Source organism: Nuphar pumila, chromosome 6 (assembly GCF_984573655.1).
Source record: "Nuphar pumila chromosome 6, dmNupPumi1.hap1.1, whole genome shotgun sequence".
NCBI classification, from domain to species: Eukaryota; Viridiplantae; Streptophyta; class Magnoliopsida; order Nymphaeales; family Nymphaeaceae; genus Nuphar; species Nuphar pumila.
The window spans coordinates 123621886-123644768 of NC_143254.1; the positions used below are offsets into that span (position 1 = coordinate 123621886).

General features: G+C 36.7%; 1 protein-coding gene across 2 annotated transcripts; it reads left to right on the forward strand.

Annotated features, from left to right (window-relative positions):
* Positions 1–349: 349 nt before the first annotated feature.
* LOC149836018 (B-type cell cycle switch protein ccs52A-like) lies at positions 350–21082 on the forward strand. 2 transcript variants are annotated; one of them, XM_090008926.1, is made up of 10 exons: positions 350–967; positions 1078–1200; positions 1482–1586; positions 2456–2635; positions 2844–2906; positions 3005–3199; positions 19693–19794; positions 19884–19946; positions 20105–20173; positions 20428–21082. In XM_090008926.1, the coding sequence occupies exons 1-10, from the start codon at positions 458–460 to the stop codon at positions 20479–20481; spliced, it is 1464 nt and encodes a 487-aa protein (XP_089865052.1). In that variant the 5' UTR covers positions 350–457; the 3' UTR covers positions 20482–21082. The 2 variants fall into 2 exon arrangements, with proteins under 2 accessions (XP_089865052.1, XP_089865053.1); XM_090008927.1 differs by lacking the exon at positions 19884–19946 and having other exon boundaries at positions 355–967; positions 20428–20572.
* Positions 21083–22883: the final 1801 nt, after the last annotated feature.

The following is a 22883-nucleotide window of genomic DNA, read 5'->3' on the forward strand; positions in this document are numbered from 1 at the left end:
AGAAAAGGCTGAGCCGGCACGAAATCTCAATCCATTTTCACCTTTGAATGAAGCAAACAACAGTATGGAGGGTTAAGAATGAGATGTGCTGACAACTATTTTTTTCATCCACCACTTTTCATGTAATTTCTCAGTCACAAACATTCTTATCCCACCATCCATGTTAGCAGCTGTGTGGACTCCAAGCATGAGAAAAGTGTCCTTTTTCCGTTCCCACCTCATGAGAACGAAACAAACAGGGTAAGTTTCTCTCCCTTTCTCTCTCCAGTCGAGGATCTTGCCGCCAAGTAGGTAAGCACGACCACCTATATAAGCTACGCGCCGACTCTCCCGCGTTCTAAGAGAGAGAGAGAGAGAGAGAGAGAGAGAGAGAGAGAGAGTTGATTCTGTACGCATTGATCCAGCGTCTAGTTCGCACTCACGATAGCAAAAGGGGGAACCCCTTGTGAAGACGAGCATGGAGGACTCCGCAGGGCCGTCCATGGAGTTTTCAACCCCAACCAGGAGACCCCAACTCAATCTACCTCCTTCCACCTCTCGAGCAACCCCTTCCATCGATACCCATCTGCCATGGATGCCCAGAGAGCCATCTATATCCCCCAATGTCTCCACCCCTTCACCTTCTTCCTCGAGGACCATCTACACCGACCGATTCATACCCAGCAGAGTTAGCTCCAATTTCGCCCTCTTCGACATCTCCCCTCTTCCGAACAATGACAAGGAAGACGGCTCCAGCGCGTACACCACTTTGCTGCGATCCGTCATGTTTGGGGAAGGCGATTCCGGTGGATTCTCCCCTACAACTCCTGCGAAGCTGAATGGTGGGAGCCCCAATAAGAACATATTCAGGTTCAAGACCGAGTACCGGCGGTCGCTGTATTCACCCCCGAGTGCAGAGGACGTCATTCCCGGCGTTGTCCCGACCCCGCCCAAGGTGCCGAGGAAGGTCCCGCGGTCGCCTTTTAAGGTTTGGTTGGTGGTTCTGTTGGATTTGTTCTTGTCGGTTTCCTTCTTTTTGTGTTTTTTTTTTTTTGGGGGGGGGGGTATGATTGTTTGGTGTCGTTTTGTTTTCTGTAGGTGTTGGATGCACCTGCATTGCAGGATGATTTCTATTTGAATCTGGTGGATTGGTCATCCCACAACGTGTTGGCAGTGGGTCTGGCTAATTGTGTGTACCTTTGGAGTGCTTGCAGCAGCAAGGTGAGGTCTTGAATTTTGGTTTCTTTAGTCATTTGGGGTTCTTTGATCAATCTATTGATAGTGACATCTGTTTGGTGTTTTTTTCGAGCTACTTCGATGGTTAATCAAGTGGTTGGATTGTTATGCTTCATGAATTGGAAAATTTAGCTGTTTTCTTATCTTGGCTTTCGGTATATGCAGTATTGTGTATTAGATGTGGATTTTCCTTTCTTTCAAACTAAAACACACATTCTTTGCAATGCGACTACCTAGTGATTTTTGTTGATATGAAATGTTTACAGGTAACAAAACTGTGCGACTTGGGCCTTGATGATAGCGTTTGTTCTGTGGGTTGGGCGCAACGGGGCACACACTTGGCCGTTGGAACCAAACTTGGCAAAGTCCAGGTACTGTATCTGGATAGCCAATAATTGGTTAAACAATACCTAATCTGATATTATGGCACTCATTATGATTTTCAAATAATTTATACACTGTTGATGTTTTTTATGTGGTGGGTTGTGTGCTTTACAGTTGCATTTCTCATCAAACTCGCTTTCCTAATATTGTGTTTTCTTTTCATTTTCCCCTTTTCGTGCTCTTATCTTCTTTTCCACCAAGCATGAAATGCAAGGATAACTGTAGGTCGGTGGCTACCTAAGGAAACTCCCATTCGATCAGCCTCTCAGCTGCGAGGCATCTAACTATTCCCGATCACAAGGAGGGGTTCACCATACTTCTTTTTTTGTTCCATTCTGGAAGGAATGAAATGATGGCCATAAATTTGGAGACTTTGCTTCTACACGGAAACAAAGACCTTTGAGAATAAATATTGGACTGGGAAGAGAGGGGCAGGGGTGGTGTGTGTGTGTGGGGTGGGGGAGGGGGGAGAAGGGAAGTAAAATAAAAGCGCCATATGGCAATAGCAGGGTTGTGTAGAAACCTTGTCTCCGGCTGCTCTTCTTTGCAGTTAATGGTGCAGTTGTATATTATTATAATGCATCATCATTCTTCTATTTGCTGCAATCATCTGTCTCCCAATTGTACAATCAATGTGATCAGAAAATTGATTTTAACATTTATGCAATTTTTTTATTATTATCACTCCTATTTGTGTATATTTAATCTATTATGTTGTTGTAAATGTCAAAGCTGATAAGTCATTCTATAGAATCTATACAATTACTTGTACAAAGTGTAACTTTGTCTTCACAAAGTTTACTTTTATTTGATATGTTGAATAATTGGTTATAGTTTTTGGGCTTCTCTGTTGCAGATTTGGGATGCTTCTCATTGCAAGGAAGTAAGAACCATGGAGGGTCACCGGATGAGAGTTGGGGCTCTTGCTTGGAGTTCCTTTATATTATCATCTGGCAGTCGAGATAAAACAATTTGTCACCATGATATACGCGCTCAAGAAGATTGTGTTAGTAGACTAACAGGACACAAGTCGGAGGTAAGAGACTATGCACCTGGATCACAAATACTTTACCATTTTCTGATCATATGTGCTGCTTTTTCTTCCTCACAACATGTTACCTACATATCATCAATTCAGAGGATAATGATGTTAAAGTTCAGTTATGAATTATAGTGTTTTAAGGAGAACTACTACATCTTTCATTGGCCTGACATAATATTTTAATTTTTAACTGTAAATTCAGGTTTGTGGGCTAAAGTGGTCATATGATAATCGTGAACTTGCATCTGGTGGAAATGATAACAGAGTAAGTTGGGCTATACATTCTGGTGATTTTAATGGATTGTTGATATGCTACTTTATTTGGGGCTAACCTTGTTCATTTTGTGCTATAATTTCTTTAAGCTTTTTATTTGGAATCAACATTCAACACAACCAGTTCTGAAATTCTGTGAGTACACAGCAGCTGTGAAAGCCATTGCTTGGTCTCCACATATGTATGGTCTTCTCGCATCTGGTGGTGGTACTGCAGACCGGTGTATTCGTTTTTGGAACACAAGTCTCAATGATCAGTTGAGCTGCATGGACACTGGCAGTCAGGTGAAAATGTTTTATCTCTTATGCTGTCTATTCCTTTTCCCTTTTCATTAGTATTAGTATAATGATGCTGCAGGAAACTAGACCCAGATAGTAGATCACTGTTATTTTTTATAATTTTGGTGCAGCAACTGAAAGGACTTTCTTCTATTGAGGATGTTTTTCACATAGGACGGCATTCTGCTGACATATGCTTTGTAATATCTTGTCACTGTTCTGTTTTATTTTTTGTTTTAGAAATTATGGCCACACCAAAATTTTCCTCCTTGGTTTGGCAAATCGACCTGCTTAACATATTTGACTTGAAATAGTATCAATCCTGGATAGTTCCTCATCTGGCATGATTGTTTTTTCTCTTGAAGTAGTGAATCATCAGTTGGAAACTTCATGCAAGTTTATGTCATGTCATTTGGCAATGCCTGTTGCCAGTTTTAACTGTAGGCAACTCTGTGGAGCATTAAATTATGAAAAAATTCCTATTTGCAAAATTAACCAAGCCCACTATAATTCTGTCACATCAGCGTGCGCAAGTTCCAGTCACACACACTTATCTTAATCTACTGTACCTAAAAATATTTTTAGCGACCTCTTTGTCGCTCTCTTGCCAACTTACCTCCAAGGCCTCTATGAAAATAGTAGTTAGTATATATATATATATATATATATATATATATATATATATATATATATATATATATATATATATATATATATATATATATATATATATATATATATAAAGGTGTTTCTATTATGGTTCTGAACCACCATAACTCATGATGGTATACCATTGGTTTACATATCTAAAAGCAAAATCTAACCTTTGGATCATGTTTAGCATGTTCCATTTACCATTTTCCTGTGTTAACCCTTATCTTCATGAATTGTGAGCTTTTGATTTTTCATCATCTTAGAGATTGAATCTTGTGATGTATTAGATTTGATAAAACCTCCCAACATAACAAATAAACCATGTTTAAGTTAAACATGTCTGTATGGTTAGATCTAACTTTTGGTGGCTAGATCCATAAAACAAGGTGTATCACCCTTGGTTATCATGGTACAGAACACCATATATTAGGTGTATTCTTTAAATTTTTGCAAATATGGTCTATGTAGATTTCAAGTGATTTTCATTGTAATATAGGAAATCAGAATCCAAGATTCCTTCAATATTGTGGAAATATATTAGTTTTACTTTGAATCTCCAGACATTTAGATTTGACCACTTTTATGGTTAAAAAATGGCAGGTGTGGCATCACACTCAAAGTTCAGAAATGGAAGAAGCTGACCCAGCAGCCAACAAAGATTTTTAAACATATCCTTTACCCAATTTCGAAAAGAATTTGCAACTCCTAATATTATCATTTAGTCATTATAGCTGCCTGCTGCTTTCAAAATACCTCAGCTGAAGATGCACTCAAGCTCTTTAAGAAACTGAAAATTGGAAAATAAAAGGAACACTTTCAGATGAACATGAAAATGCGGCATCACCTTTTAGCTTCCATAAGGGTCTATACATGTTCACAACAAAAACATCTAATCAACGTCCATATACCCAAGCTCCTGGGAGTCCATCCTATCCTAAACAAAACCTTGTATCCTCCTACTGATTAAGTTGTACTTGTATATATATATATTTGGTTCATATTGTACATATATACATATGTATTCATATATATATGTATATATATTTTATTTATAAATGATGTAATAGGTAAATACCCATTAAGGGTATTTTGGTCATTTTAGTTCTTGTAATAGGCTATGCCCATTAGGGGCAAACTAATACTTTATTTTATTCTTTTTTTTTTCCTTTTTCTGTTTTTATAGGGACTATTTGGTCAAGTACCAAATATAGTTGTTAGGTTCTTTTTTGACTAGTCAACATAGAGTTCACTAGTCAATAGAGCTGTTGGAACAGTCCAACAACTATATTTGTAGCTGTTGGAATAGTCCAACAACTCTATTGAGGTCTTCCTCTCTCTTGTATGTGTATAAATAAGGGCTTTTATCCCCTTTCATTTTTCAATGCTTCTCTTAAGTATTTATGCTCAATAGAGATGAATATTTTTATGTTTTGTATTTTTTTATTTAGTTCTTTAATGTTTTACATGCACTTAGTGCTTTTGTTGTTGCCCTTTGTTGGTTATTGTATTGTCCCATAGTGTACTTTTGTGCACATTGTGATTGTGATATTGTAAGCCCTTAGTGGCATTAGTTTGTGCTTGTGCACTTTTGTGATTGTGATCTTTTAAGCCCTTAATGGCATTATTTTTGCATTTTCCGTTATTTCATTACATGGTATCAGAGCAAACAAAAAAATCTTGGCATTTTGCCTCTTTTGAGTCTTGGGATTCTTTGGTTCAAGTTCATGCTTCGGGAAGGATTTATGATCGTTGTGTGGCTTGAATTCAAGGAAAATCTTGACTCGATATGTATTATATATATATATATATATTTGTTATTTTTATTAAAAAACTTACATTTTTTTAATGATCATTGTACTTGTTTTAATTAAATATCTTATAAGGCTTATTTGTTTAATCTTGTGAAATTATATATATGTATGTTTTTCAAATTATGTTTGGATCTTAATTTTTCAAAACTTGCTTTATTTGATATATATGTATATAATCTTGTATGCTTGCGCATGTATTGTTGGCATTTAGATGCTTTATTTGAACAAGTCATGATTATAAATGTCAAATCATGTTCATATTTATTATTGAACTAAAGTTTTGTTCTCTTTTGAAAAATTGTCATATATTTTAAAATGATTTGAGATATTTTAAAGTAATGATGTTCTATGCATTTCACAAGTATGATCTTATGAAAATTTTCTTAAACTTGTGTTTAATTTTTCTCTTTACTCTTAGTGTATTAAATATAGCATATGAAGTGTTAAAAATTATGCTCTAACTTATGAATAAATAATTTTTATATTATATTTGATCCTTGTGCACTTATGATTGCCTTACATAATGAATAAGATTGTTTATTCGTGCATAAGGTATTGAGCATAATTTCTTATGAGAAGTCATTCACTTTAATAAATGCCTTTTATAGTTCTTTTGTGGGACAATAATTATGATATTAGGTGTTTCTATGATTATGTTATTTTCTTAATCCCATGGCATTATTTTACATGTTTTGCATGAGATTATGTTGCATACTTAGTTTTTAATAAAATATTAAGTTGAGAATCATGAGAAACTTCTTTGTGTTTGCTCTTTATGGGTGTTATAAGTGTTTTCCTCATGGTTCACTTTAGTACTTGTCTATTATTGTTAGACGTGCTTGTCCACCTAGATCTTTGGTGGACATGTGTGTTCTTGATTAAAAGACTGGACATGTGTGTTCGTGATTCATTACATACTTGTTATTTATAAAATATAAATTTTTATATTGTGCCCTTAGTGCCTTAACTTATCACTTGCATATACATGAGTTTTTTGATCTTTTTATGAGTATCCATGATTAGTTGTACTTGGTTTTCTATATGGTACTTTGAGAATCTCTATATATGTTTTGACCCTCTTTATTGTTATATGGCATTGATTGTCTCATAGTAGACTTCTAATCTAAATTGAGTTATCTCTGTACATAGCTTGCTTATATTGATATTGCATATGATTGCATTGCATTTGATTGCATCAATTGATATTTTGTTGTACTAATGATTGCACTATATTCATTCGAAGTTTTCATCTACCGTTATTAGGATTTGATTTGAAACTTTGTTTTTTCAAATCGGTTCTTATATATGAAATCACTTATTTGAAAATTGATTTTCGTGAGTATTTATTGCCTTCTTATGACATTTGTGTTGTCCATCAGAGACTTTTATATGATGCATCATTTTTCTTGGCCTTATTATTGTTGAATCAGAGATGTTTGTTGGGGTGAGTTGTGTGCATATCGTTTTATGTCACTTTAGATTGTCAACTTATAGTTTGACTCTAACTGACAGTTATGTGATCTATGATTGTGTGAGTGTGTTGAATCACTCATTTGTTTTTGACCATTGTCTTTATTATGGATGCTTATAATTATTTGTATCTGTGATTGCTATCTATTTTTGAAACCATAGTGTTTTGAAAGATTGTTAGATATTAATATTCTTATTAGTGACATTAGCTTGTTTTCATTATAAGATCTTTTACCTCGTGTGTTTTCTCCTATTATGCCTCTTATTTACTCTTATCTAAATATCATTATATGTAGACAAGAGATGTTTATTCACACATTCATATGTGTTTTTAGCCCATTGGTGACGTTCATGTTATACAGTTATACTCTTGTTCTAGTTGCTGATACACTTGTTTTAAGTGTTATTATACGTAGACAATAGATGTTGAGTTTCAATGTGGTGAGCTATATGCACCCATTGATTATACTCTGGATCTAGTCATTGATACACTTGTTTTGAGTGCTATTATATATAGAGAAGAGATTGTTTATTCACACTTTCGAGTATGTTTTTTTTTTGGCAATTAGTGACATTCTTGTTATATTCTTGCTCTAGTTGCTAATACACTTATTTTGAGTGTCATTATATGTAAACAAGAGATGTTTATTCACATTTTTTGTGATTTTTAGCCATTTAGTGGCATGGTGATTATGCTCTTGTTCTAGTCGCTGATATAATTGATTTTTGAGGTTTGGAGGCTTAGTGAGGTGATTGATTGTTGTGGTCAAACTATTGTTGAAGTTTGCAAAATATCACTTTTTGATACTTGTGAGAATTTAAATCTATTTATGTTTTTCACAAATTGGTATTGATTTGCAAATATCATTATCTTTGTTATGTGGGATTTTTAAATTTTCTCCTTGAAATTTCTAAACTTTTACTTCTGGTTTTTTCTTGTATGGAAGATGTTTATGGATAAAAATTTCAAGCATTTTTGCATACTTGTGATGTTTAATAAAAATCTTATTCTTTATATTGTGAGCCTTCTTGTGTGTGCCCCTTTGTGGGTTTTGAGAGTTTGTTTCTCAAGTAAACACTTGTGTGTTGTCCACTAGATATTGAACACTTTGGTTTGTAATCGAAGGCTACTTGATTATTTACATTAAATTTATGCATTCTATGTGCATTTTATTGATAAAAATGGTTATTTTTATTGTCGTTTCATGTGCATTAAATATGCTTTAATTGCATATATATGTGTATTTCATATTAATTAGCTTGTTTACATTATTGTTTGCATGAATTTAATTAGCTTCTTTCTTCGTGAGGTCTCTTTTTAAATTGTTATATTTTATATGCATGTTGCTATTTGAAATGCTTGGAATATCATTTGTGCATAATTGTTTATATATCCTTAAGTGATCACATCTTCTTATTGCTCATCATTTATGTCTTTTTATAAAATATGTTGATTTTGAGTTTATGGTTTGATTTGATAAAAATTCATCCTTAAGGAACACTCCTCTTCTCTTTCTTAATGATTATCTCATGTTTCTAAAAATTATTATCTTTTTTTTTTTAAATTCTACTTCAGGTTTATTCTTGTTTTGAAAGTATATTGTTTTTTAAAACTTTATAACTATTAGGTTAGGATATTTTCCTTGTGTAGTTGGAACCTATGTTTTGTGTTCTTAAAGATGCGGATTGAGAAAAATATATATTTGATGCATCATATCATGAAGACGAAGATAGCCGATGAAGGCGTTTGTAGACAATCACCAATAAAGACAATCAGAGACTTGTATTTGCAAAGCAAAATTATCTGATGTGACTAGAAGATGAAGACTTCTAATAAAGACACTTGAAGACTTTGATCATTCTTTTTGATTCTTTTTGTATTTTCAAACTTTTGGCATAGCACACCGTTAAGTTTGATAGGGAATGTTAAGTTATACATGTATATATATATATATTTTTTTTCATACATATATATATTTTTGGTTCATATTGTACTTGTATATATATATATTTATTTTATTTATAAATGATGTAATAGGTAAATACCCATTAGGGGTATTTTGATCATTTCAGTTCTTGTAATAGGCTATGCCCATTAGGGGCAAACTAGTTTTTACTTTATTCTTTTTTTTTTCTTTTTTTTTTTTGTTTTTAAAGGGACTATTTGGTCAAATACCAAATATAGCTGTTAGCTATGTCACAGGGATTCGACCAGTCGGGTGCCGCACCTGCATCGATGCGATGCGGGTGCGTTGCCCGGTGCGGTCAAACCGACACTAGGTGTGGTCAACGTACCCCGGGTCTTAATTGTCCAATTTTAGACTTAAAAAAGAAAAAAAAATTCCCGATGAAATGGGCTGAGGGGGATTACGGCAAAAAAATCCCCCCCCCCCCTCCCGACCCCGATGCCTCTTCTCCGTCTCCAACCCAGCGGCGCGGCGACTCCGGCACGACAAGGGTCTTTTTCATTCTCTCTCTCAATCTCTCTGTGAGCTTCCAAATGCTTCGCCGCTACTCTCTCTCTCTCTCTCTCTCTCTCCTCTATGTAATCTAAACCAATCATCACTAGCGAAGAAGCTGAGAGAAAAGGGAAAAATGGCAGAAAAAATAAACCCTAATTTCCGCATAGAGACTTCCACCGATTCTTTGCTCCTATAAATCCAAGAGTGCTCGGCCGTGAAAAAGACCAATTTCCAGCTATCATAGTTGTTCAATTGAGAAACAATCCTGTTATCGTCCTATAATTTGCAAATCTCACAAATCGATGTTGATACATAGTAATTTGTCAATCATCTATAATAATGACAAAGGGTAAAATGAATTAATCTCAGAAAAGGTTTACTTAAAATAGCTATATGAAAGTCTCAGAAAGGACCTAGTTTAACAGCTACATTAGGCCCAGTGTCAAGAGCAATAAACGTTGCATCCACTCGGTCATCCTCCTTTGACTAGCTCTGGTGAAGAAAAAAAAGGTAATCAATAACTAATTGCATTAGTCCAAAACCTAAGATTGTTTTGAGTTGCCAAATCTTCAATACAAATCAAGATTAGTGCTTCCCACAACATAAATTTGCAGGATGCTGCGTGACAAAACTTTTTAAAGTCCAAGATTGACTAGAGTTTTTACAAGAGTTAAATAGACGGTCCAAGATTCTCTAGGATCCAATTTATAGAAATCTAAACCAATCATGGCCAGATGTGATTCTTGTGCATTTGTGATATTTAATGCACCTTTGTTTAGTGCTTAAGCACACAAAACAAGCTTCAAGTCCAAAATTAAAGTGTTAACTGTTAATATATATATATATACTCCCACACCCCTGCACCCAATTTTTTTTAAAGTGCCGCATCACCGCACCCGCACCTGCACCCGCACCTATGTGACATAGGCTGTTAGGTTCTTTTTTGACTAGTCAATAGAGCTGTTGGAACAGTCTAACAACTTTATTGAGGTATTCCTCTCTCTTGTATGTATATAAATAAGGGCTTTTATCCTCTTTCATTTTTCAATGCTTCTCTTAAGCATTTATGCTCAATAAAGATGAATATTTTTATGTTTTGTGTTTTTCTATTTAGTTCTTTAATATTTTATATGCACTTAGTGCTTTTGTTGTTGCTCTTTGTTGGTTATGCTATTGTCCCAGACTTGTGCTTGTGATCTTGTAAGCCGTTAGTGACATTGGTTTTTGCTTGTGCACTTTTGTGATTGTGAACTTGTAAGCCCTTAGTGACATTGTTTTTGCATTTTTCGTCATTTCATTACACCTACCCACGTTGACAAACAATTAATTATCCACCAATAAGGATCCCATGCTATTGCTGATCTTCAGCCCTGAGTTGATCCCTGGCAACCTTTATCGTCTTCATGGTCATGGCAGGTTCCTTTCATTTGGTTCAGTTCAGAGTGGTGGCATAATCGCATTGTAGGCATTTGCTGGCCACATTCTGGTACTGGGGCAAGCCACATAGTGGCTGCACCGCATCCATCACCTGAAACCTGGTTGCTGGGTTTAGCTACAGAAAAATCAGGTTGCCAGAGATGACTGACAGGTTCCAACCTCCAGGAATGGCGATCATTTCTGGAAACTCCTTGTCATGACAGGCTTTCAAGGGGGAAAGAAAAAAGAAAGGTGTAAATAAACTATACTTCCTGAGAATTCCAAATCAGGCCCACTGGTCCTTTGAAATCTTTTGTTCAGTTTCTGAAATTTTATTCCCAAGAGGTTCTGAATGCAATATTATATTGAAAACAATCATATTTATATATACATATAATACCAACTCCAGCTGATTGCTCCCAAATAATTTATGGGATTTAGCAAATCCCATGGCTCACAAATCCTGGATTTGCCAATTCCAGGCCAAAATACTGGCTCTCAAACAAAGCCTTAGTGAGCTTCATGGAGTTCCCGGATATATAGTTGTATGAAGGTAAATTCATTTAAGAAATAAAATGTCCTTGTCATAAAAATGTAATATCATTTCTAAAGGGGTTCTATGCAGTGTTTTAAAACCCGGTGACTCGACACTCGGCTCGTCCTTGAGTGACTCATAACGTGGCTGGGTCAACTCGGTGACTCGACAGGGTCATGTTTATTAGAATATGGAATATGGATATGGATCCGATAAAGGATCCATATCCATTCACGAGTTTTGTTTTGTATTCTAATGTAACATGTGTTACTAATACAGGGCACTTTTATCCTTGTAAAAATTATTGTAACCCTATTAAGACTAATGAAGCATTATTGCAGCCATCAAGTTAACAGTGGCTGCCGATTTCTGAAAGCTCTCTCCTTTCCCCTTACTCTTTCTCATACTTTCAGTAGAACACGTCAGTTCATAAGCAAATTTATCATGGTATCAGAGCAGCAGATCTTCTGGGCGTGAAAGGCTTTGCTCAGTCCACGTGAAAATCGACTTCTCCTTGCCGTCAACAAGCAGCGGAACTTCTGGGTGTGACAGGCTTGCTCAGTCGACGTGAAAGTCAACTTCTCCTTGCTATCAACAGGTCTACTTCTTCTTCCTTCTTCTTTATTCTATTTTCTTTCTGTCATCATCATCTCCTATTGCCTTCTACTTATTCTTTTTATCTTAGTCTGCTGTGGATTTTTGTCACAGATCTGAAATATTTTCAGATCTGCTGTCTGTTTTTAACAGATCTGAAATAAAATTCAGATATGTTGTCGCTCCCTTACCTTCAGACATACTCTTATCGCATATCTGGAAATATTTCAGATCTGCTATGTATTTTCGACAGGTCTGAAATAAAATTCAGATCTGCCCAATCTGCATCATACTTTAGTCCATATTACATTTCAGCATCCAGTTTCCTTCTTCTACTTTTTTTATTTTCACTTGCTGATCCTCTCTGTCGCAGATCTGAAACATATTCAGATCTGCTGCCGTTCCCCTTTTTTGTTGCCTCCTTCCTTTCATGCAAAGGTCGAGTTCTCTTCTAATTTCATAAACCCGAGTCCCTGTCTGTGTGAATCTGGTTCTATACTTTCCTGCGAAAGACCAGCCTGTCACTCCTACCCTAAAATATTCTTTCGTTTATGTTTCTCACTCTAAAATTTCCTTTGTTTCTGAACACCACGGTATTGATCTGGTTTCATTCTCTCCTGCGAAAGACCAGATCCACGTTACTGCTGTCCCAACATATTCTGTCATGCCGGTCACGCCTGTCCCAACATATTCTGTCAACCGTGTCAGTTTATGATAAAACAGGCCAGCATCAACCATTAGTATCTTTCGTTTCAATTCCTATCAACAAATCTACAAATGGATACTTCAGCCAACTCGGGTCTCTCTTCCAGTTTCCTGGGGCAATTAGTTTCAGAAAAACTAACTACCAATAATTATTTGACTTGGAAAAGACAGATTGCCCCTTTTATTCGGAGTCAAGATATTTCAAGCCACTTGGATGGATCCACTCCAATGCCTCCAGAATTTATCACAACCGAATCCATAGAGGATGGAGGATTGCCAAATATTATTCGCAACCCTGTATTTGTTACTTGGATGAAGCGCGACCAGGCCCTCGTCGTGTACATCACTTCCACATTGTCACAAGAAGTCTTGATTTTCATTCCTGATGATTGCACATCTAAGGTTTTGTGGGAGACTTTAGCTCAGACCTACTCTTAGATATCAGACGCTAAAGTGTTGTTTCTTAAACGCGAATTTCAGATGTTAAAAAAGGGTGCAATGAGCATTATTGAATTCTTAAATCAAGTCAAAAGCATTACAAATCAATTAACCATGGTTGGGTATGTAGTCTCAGATAAAGAAAAGGTACAGTAGACACTAAATGCCCTGGGATCAGAATATCATGTTCTTGTTACATTCTTATTATGCTTGCCTACGTTAGTTTTGAGGAATTACGCGTCAAACTCTTTCAGTACGAGATGACACTGAAAAGCATGTTTGAAGCTTCAACAGGACAATCATCTACGATAAGGTTTTTGCCATAGGGGTGATAGCTGATCGTGTACGAGGAAGACGTGGCAGAGGCAAGGGAAATCCAATCTAGGGTGGACGTGGGTTACTACCTACACCAAATTCCACTGTCAGTTTTTCAAAGAATGTTCCCACATGCTATCAGTGTAACAAACGAGGTCACATCAAAGCCAACTGCTGGTTCAACCCACAAAATCAGAATAGAATGCAAAACACTAGAAATGTTGGTACATCAGGAACTGCAAGTACGTTTTGGGTCAGTGATGATGCTAAGTATCTTCTACTATCTGCGATGGCCAACTTGAATCTGAAGCAGAATGATGATGGAATATAGTATGTTGACTCTGGGGCAGCAACCCATGTCACTGGCAATGCAGGTAAGTTCCCTACTTTGACTCCCTATTTTGGTAAATCTAATATTGTAATCGGAGATGGGACTCACCACCCTATTTCAAACATAGGCAACGTCCTCATTCTTTTGTCTGAGTCATCTATCCCTTTATCTAATGTTGTTCATGCACAAAATATAAAGAAAAATATTGTCTCTTTTTCTAAGCTTGTTGATTCTACCAATTCATCTGTGAAATTTACTCCTACTTCTGTCTTTGTCAAGGATCTTCAAACGAAGGAGATGTTCGCTAAAGGAGAGCAACATGGAGACATGTATGTCTTTAATGAAGATTCAACCTCTAGTGTCCTGAAGCCCAAGTCTGATCTCGTCTCTAAAAGCGTCCTAAGTACATCCAAATGTAATAAGTCAGATCTCTGGCATTCTCGTCTTGGTCATTGTAGTCAAGTCTTTATTGAAAAGTTAGTGTCCAATGGTTTTCTTTCAGAGTCTGTTTCACCTTCATTGAAGGATAAAATATGTCCCAGTTGTCGGGTCTGCAAAAGTCATGTACTCTCTTTTCATCAAATAAATAAAAGAGCCTCCATGCCTTTTGAGATAATATGTTCAGATGTTTGGGGCCCAACCCCCAATCCTTCTTCTTCTGAAAGTAAATATTATGTATCTTTTATTGACAGTTTCTCTCATTTTACCTGAATATTCTTTATGAAACACAAATCAGAGTTTTTTCTCATTTTTCGTCACTTTCATGCCTATGTTAAAAATCAATTCTTTCAAAATATTCAAATTCTCCAATGTGATGGAGGTGGTGAGTATTCCTCCAAAGAATTTTTAGATTTTCTCCAAGATAATGGGATGTATCGTAGAGTTTTTTGCCCATACACTCCATAACAAAATGAAATTGCTGAACGTAAACACAGACATATTGTGGAAAGTGCAATGAGTATGATGCATGGGAGTAACTTACCCATTAGTCTTTGGACTGAAGTTTTTCACACTGCCACTCATGTGATAAATCGTCTTCCTATGCCTATTCTTGAAAATCAATCTCCCTATTATGTTCTCTTTGGTGCGCATCCCGACTATGATGAGTTACGAGTTTTTTGATGCACATGTTATGTACATATTGACAAATCCATGAGGACTAAATTTCAGGACAAAGCCTCTATATGCCAATTTGTAGGTTATGCAGATGAACACAAGGGTTACAGGTGCTATGATCCTGCCAGTAATAAGATTAGAATTTTCAGAAATGTTGTTTTTGATGAAAATAGTTTTCTGGGAAAAGAAGCAGACATCAATCATGACCTTATTGGTGCAGTTGCTAATTGGTATGATCCATGGCTTAGTGCTGAACTTATTTCACATGTTGCCGAGCATACTATTTTGACCCCTGAAAGCATACATGATGAGACCGTTTCAGATGATGCATCACAAACAAAATGTTTGAGATACAAATGTAATGTGTATATCAGGAGACCCAGAGAGCAAACAAATATACCTGCTGAAGAACACATTGCATTGTCTAATAACAGAGAAGCACCAAGAAGATCAGGCATGATAAGACATCCTATTGAAAAGTAGGTTAGTTATGACAACTTTTCTATGGACTTTCAGATTTTTCTATCCAAGATTGAAAAACGAACCACTTGGTTTTCATCAAGCTATCAAATCCAACAAATGGATTGAAGCGATGAATGAGGAGATCGAGGCACTTCATGAGTGTCAAACATGAGAGATAGTTGGCCGTCCTCCAGATAAAAATGTTGTTGGTTCTAAATGGGTTTATAAAATTAAATATAAACTGGATGGTAGCATTGAACGGTACAAGGTGCGTCTTGTAGCCAAGGGTTTCACTCAAGAATATGCTCAGGATTATGATAAGACATTCAACCCAGTGGTGAAAATGGGAACTATTCGCATTATACTTGGCCTGACAATTGAACATGGTTGGATCCTTAGTTAGCTTGATGTTAAAAATGCATTTCTTCATGGGGACTTAAAGGAAGAGGTCTACATGGAGCAACCTTAAGGTTATGCAGAGGGAGACTCAAAAGAATATGTATGCAAATTAACCAGAGCTTTGTATGGTTTGAAGCAAGCTTCTATGTCATGGTTTGAAAGCTTCTCCTTAGAAATTCAGAAACATGGTTTCTTTCGTTCCCAACTTGACCATTCTCTGTTTATATACAAGAATGGTACCACTATGGTTTTCTTACTCATATATATTAATGATATTGTGATCACTGGTAATGCTCCAGACCACATTCAACGAATTAAAGTTTTATTGAGTATGCGGTTCAAAATGAAAGACCTTGGGGAACTGAGATATTTTCTTGGTGTAGAGGTGGACAAACAAGATGAAAAAATGTCATTAACTCAACACAAATACAATCTTGATCTTCTGGCTAAAGCAGGCATGACAGATTGTAAACCTCTACCCACACCCAGTTTTGTCAACCAAAAGCTCAGTATTTGTGATGGTAAGTTATATCCTGATGCAGTCAAGTATCGCAGTTTAGTGGGTATGCTACAATACCTTACTTTTACTAGACCATACATTGTATATTTTATTAATCAAGTATCTCAGTTCATGCATGAACCAAAGACGGGTCACATGGATGCTGTCAAACGCATCCTTCGCTATCTAAAAGGAACGATGGGTGATGGACTTACATATATTCAATCTTCATGGAAGTCACCAAAACATGACATACTGGCCTATACAGATGCAGACTGGGCAGGGGATCCAGATGAGAGAAGGTCTGTTTCAGGATACTGTGTTTTCATTGGGAGAAATCTTGTCTCATGGAGTAGCAGAAAACAGAAGGCTGTGACAAGATCTATCACAGAGGCAGAGTATAGATCTATGGCAGCTGCCACAACAGAAGTGACCTGGATTAGACATCTACTTACAGAGATGTGAGGGAATATCTCAAATTCGACACTTATGTGTGATAATAGAAGTGCTATACAAATTGCATTCAATCCTATTCATCACAGTCGTACTAAGCATATTGAGATTGATCAACATTTCATCAGACAAAAGATAGCAGACAAAGAGATTGAACCGGTTTATGTGCCTTCAGAAGACCAAGTTGTCGATATGTTTATAAAAGGTCTTACAAGTCACCGTTTCTGGTATCTGAAGAACAAGTTGCACATGATTCACTACCCATGCACAACTTGAGGGAGGGTATTAGAATATGGAATATGGATATGGATCCGATAAAGGATCTATATCCATTCATGAGTTTTGTTTTGTATTCTAATGTAACACGTGTTACTAATACAGGGCACTTTTGTCCTTGTAAAAATTATTGTAACCCTATTAAGACTAATGATGCATTACTGCAGCCATCAAGTTAACAGTGGCTGCCGATTTTTGAAACTCTCTCCTTTCCCCTTACTCTTTCTCATACTTTCAGTAGAACACGTCAGTTCATAAGCAAATTTATCAATGTTAACTAGGGGTGCACAACGAGCACGAGCTCGACTCGATTAAACTCGGCTCGGACTCGTTCGGGTAAGTAAACGAGCCGAGCTTGAACAAGGGCTCAGGCTCGTTAAACATAAACGATCCGAGTTTGATCAACCATCAAAACCTGATTAAGCTCGATTAAGCTCGGTTTGTAGTTGTATAATGACAAATATTAGGATATGTATAAGTTTTGTTTCCTAAAAGTCATAAAAAGTGATTTTTTCCAAGTGGTCATGCCTTTGCTCACTTGTGCGTGAGCTCTGGTGTTCGAATCTTGCTATTTACGCTTGTTTGAAAAATGCTTTTTGAAACAAATCAACTCGGCTCGAGTTGAACCGAGTTAGGCTCGAATTTGAGTCGAGTCGATTTTGTATGTTGGATGTTCAAGCTCGGCTCGAGTTCGAGCCGAGCTTGAACACATACTTTTTTGAACGAGCCGAGCTTTTTAAGCCTAAGCTCGGCTCGAACCCGGCTCGTGTGCACCCCTAATGCTAACTTTATATTTTATATAAAATATATAAATATATGTATATACTATCTATATTTTATAGTATTTTACCAATATATTATATATAATATACATTATATGATATTTTTATAATATATTTAACATATAATTTTATTAATACATGTATAACCATATTTTTATATATATTATACATAATATTTATATTATATTTCATATAATATATGTAATTATATATAAAATATAGTATATATGTATATATATGCATGACTCGCCCATGACTCGCTTCCGAATCGGCTGACTCGCCTCAGCTCATGATTCGGCCGAGTCGGCCCATTACTCGGCTGGGTTTTGAAAAAAATGAGTTCTACACCTGTTTTGACCCGGTGACTGGGCGATTTGGGTCGAGTCAACCGAATCACTAGGTTAACCCGGCGAGTTTTTAAACTATGGTTCTATGCATTGACACTGGATTTAAGACTTGAAGGCATGCATGCATGCACACTGCCGCACCCGAACTTGTCTCTGCTTGAGTCAGCTCGCCCAATTTTAGGATCCACATGAAACTACCATGTCATAGTGAAATTTGTTTGGGGCATAAATTTTTTGTGAATTTGTTAATGTCAATGTATGGCTTTGGAACGAGAGAATGGTGAGAATTATATTGTTTTTGATAGTTTGGACTAGTGAGGATACCATGCCACACAGAGTTAAGAGTCAATAAAAGTGATATGTAAGCTAAGATGGATTATCTGGAATGATTAGTGACTGTACACTAGGGAAAGTTTGGGTCAGTCTATTACTGATAAATTAGAAAATCAAGGAAGCTTGTTTGCTATGGTTTTTTGCTTTTATCATGTAATTTTATCCTCTTTTTAAGACCTTGGAAATTAGCAACTTAAAGACTTGAGATATTCTGAGCGCACAAAAAAACATTTAGCGACTTAAAGACTTGAGATATTATGAGTGCACAAAAGAACGTTGAATAACTTTGTTCTAGCCTTGTGTTGGGACCAAGGTTGCCAAACTAGGAAGCAGAAGTGGGAAACGATATGGGAAGCGGAAGCAAGAAGCGATGCATTTTAAAATATATAGGGAGTGAGAAGCGAGGAATAAAAAAAAATATAAAAATTGAATGAGAATCAAAATGGAATGCAAATAAAAACTAAAATAAAAGTGACTTCTTAAATTTCATGATTTTTTTAGTATAAGAATTAATTTTTTAACAAAATCTAAAAATGATAACTGGCAAATTAGGCAAAGCACATGGAAGTGAGTGAAAAGCGCGAGGAAACATACAAAAAAAATAAAAAGTAGAGTGAGAGAATACATAAGAAGAATAGATGAAGCATGGAATACATAAGGGAAGTGTGAGAGAATCGAGATTCTCTTCAAGTTTCGGAAGCGAGGAGTATCACGCTTCCGAAGCGAGTTTATGGGAAACAGGCTTCCCACCTATCTAAGAAGCTTCCATTTACTCTGGTTGGGACACACCAAGTCGTAGCTATTGCATTCCCTAGCTTATCCAATTTGTTTTTCAAAACTGAAGACGGAACCTTGTGTAAGTAGGTCTAGGTTTGATGATGCTGAATATGTTTTACCTTTTTTCTATGAAGAAACTATCCTTAGTTTAGGCATTCTCCTTAGTATACTTTTGCTTTTGCTGTCATCTATGACCTGTAAGCTGTAGCATTGTTTTTCAGCCAATCATCCATGATTTTGATTCTATCTGTTTATTTAATTTTGTGCTAATGTTTATTTTACTAAACTTTTACTAAACTTGGAAGTTCGATTTTCTTTTTCTAGGTGTGCAATCTTATATGGTCCAAGAATGTTGATGAACTTGTAAGCACTCACGGCTATTCTCAAAACCAGATAATTGTTTGGCGATACCCAACAATGTCAAAGGTATGCTCGATACAGATTTTCTTGCTGTTGACCAATGTCAAGTACCCTTGTGTTCATGATTGTATTTGCTAAATTGCCCAAAATTTCAGTTGGCAACACTCACTGGTCATACGTTAAGAGTGCTGTATCTTGCCATCTCACCTGATGGGCAGGTATTCATTTTCAAATATTCTTCTGTATTTTTGCACATGCCTCGTTTTTACCAATGTAACATCCATTGTTTCATGATATTTTGCAAAATTGCATTCATTTCCTTTTCACCATCATTATGTTCAATATATCTTTTAAATTGAGTTTCTGTCTTCTGCAGACAATTGTTACTGGTGCAGGAGATGAAACTCTTCGATTTTGGAATGTGTTCCCTTCTGCTAAATCTCAGGTTCGTACCACATTAATTGACGCTATAACTATGAGTAGGATTTTTGAATAATTTCCATGAGAATAATTGTAAATTGCATGTAGGTTTTTTTTAAGCTTAAAATAAAATTTTGGACGTCAACATGATAATGTGTATGGTGCTTGTTTTATAAGTCTTAGTTTTTATTATTGAGATTTTTCTTATAAGTCTACATTTGAATGCTGTTTGGCTTTGTTACCACATTCACTTGATCTGGAGTGGTTTCTCAATTGCAGACTTCTAATGGTGATATTGGAAGTTCATCTCTTGGGAGGAGTCAGATTCGTTGAAGGCACCCCGAAACCTAGACTTTGTTGCAAAATCTGGAGATCAGTGATATCTTTTCTGAGAAAATGCTGTTATTTATCACCAACCACCAAATTGGATTCAGGACTCGGCCAGGAAGGTTCACGTGTTTTCATTGTGTATTGCAAGGGACAGAAGACTGTGCAGTTGGCGATTTGAGGGGCGGCTTTTGTGGTTTTGGTTTTACCTATTGGCCTAGTAAAACAAAAAAGAAGGCAGTGAGGTTAGCCGGACGTTCAGCTTATCCTCAAACCCGGAGTCATGGTGCTTTATACAATCTCTGGACATGTAGATACGATGGTGGAAGCAATTGGCCAGGTGTTTTTTCTGAACAATTGCTGAATTGTATAGAAACTGAAATGTTGTTTTATCAATGAAAATTTGCAGCAAGCTGTGTGCTAGTTAGTGTGCCAATTAACTTTTTTCTTGGATTTCTGATGTAAACGTGGTTTAATTGGAAGCCACGAGGGTTAGGCTTGATGGAGCAGATGAAAGCCCTGTTCATTTTGTTCTGTTCAGTCAATGTTGACATGCAACTGTTGTATTTAATTTCCTGAATCTGCAAAACAGAAACACGGGTTGATACCCATTACTCCATAGTCATGAAACCTATGATATAAAGTATCAACACGTAACAATTAATTACAGAAGCTTAAGAAACTCAAAGCAAGCAAGAATGGGACCTGCTCATGTGTGTCTGCCCAAATGACTGGGCCATTGCTTTTTTGACCGTATTAACAAGGCAAGCCTCGAGTTTGATTCAGTCTCGGCTCAGCTCAGTGTCCATGAGCTTTTCTCAAGCTCAAAGAACCAGGCAAATGACCTGAGATTGAATGCTTGGGAGTGACTGAGTCTTGCTTACCAACCATTTTTCTTGGATAGGCACTTGCTTACCAAACATAGTGTTACCGAAAATCGGTGAGGTTTGAAGCTGCATACCGATGCTACTCATTGCCAAATTTTTCTGTTTAATTTGGTTAAAAAAATGTGCTATTGAGGTGCACTTTGTTGGACTGACGTTGCCAGAATTATATCAGCCATAACACATACTGTTTCATTGATTAGTTCCAAACGTGGTTGCCAACATTTTTCTTTCATTTTGTACCATTTTTCAATAACTCGATCCATAGACAACCCTCTTTGTAAAACAAAGCAACCAGTGACTGGAGTGCATCCTGTGACATTCCACAAATGGCCATGATCATCCATTGATGTGTTGAATGCCTTCTAGTAGTCCAATTCTAAACTTTTCTAAAGCAATGTTGATGAGCTGGTTAGCTAGTGGTCGCAACCATAGTCCCCAAATCTCGTTCTTTAGAAAATCTCATAATATTTTCAAAAACTTTGTTTTTCTCAAAATTTATGCAAAAAATGTTCAAGTACATGTAAAACTGTAGTAAACATATGAATAATACAGAGAAATTGAAAAATCATGACATTCGCAGAACAAAAAATTTATTTTAAAAATATCATGTTTTAATGGCAAATAATGCCGAATCTTGTCTCAATCATCATTCCTCAATGCTCTTCGGAGCAAGCTCTACTTTGTTTGTGCAGGACATTTTGTCTCAATCATCATTCCTCAATGCTCTTCCTTAATCCAATTAACAGCTACATTTAAAAAATAACAGCTATATTTGCGACTGGTTGCAATTGCTCCAAGCTTCCAATAGTACTGAGCCAATCGATGTCCCAACACATGCAGTTAGGGATTCTATGCCATGCGTGTGACCTTGAGAATGCAGACATGCCATCAACGGATTGAGAACATCATCATTGGATCATACAGGCCCCACGCGGAATGAATGAGGATGGATGCTATTCATGTCACCTGGCCTCTATAGCCAAGCCACCTAAACAGAGGGAGCGCTCAAGGGTGCGTTTGTGTGTCACGGAAACAATGGGGTTTTCTTAAAAAATGCACAAAGCATGCATGAAGCGTTTCCGTGGGCCCCACCATGGCAACACAAACACAGGACCCTCTTTCCTAGCTGAAAGAGAGCCTCAAAATCAACATGACCACCCCCCCTTCCGGCAGAATCGCTTCCCCATCTCTGTTTCTGCAGGAGGCTCCCCGCAGATTGCAGCGCAGAGCGTGATGCAAACTTCCGCAAAGTGACCAGCTAGGTGACACAAGCCAATCACAATGACAGCATCAGAGAGGGCCCACATCAACAGATTGCAGGCTCCACATGGAATGCTGTCACGTAATTGGCTGTGTCACATAGCAGTTTTTTTTTTTGATGACATAAGGTCATGTTTTTTTTTTATGACGAAGAACCCTCATGGAAGCAAAGGAAAACCTCAGATGGGGCCCACGACCAACCTGCCTTACGTGGCCCACCTCTAAAAGCTATGGATACACTTGTGCACCAGCAGGATTTGA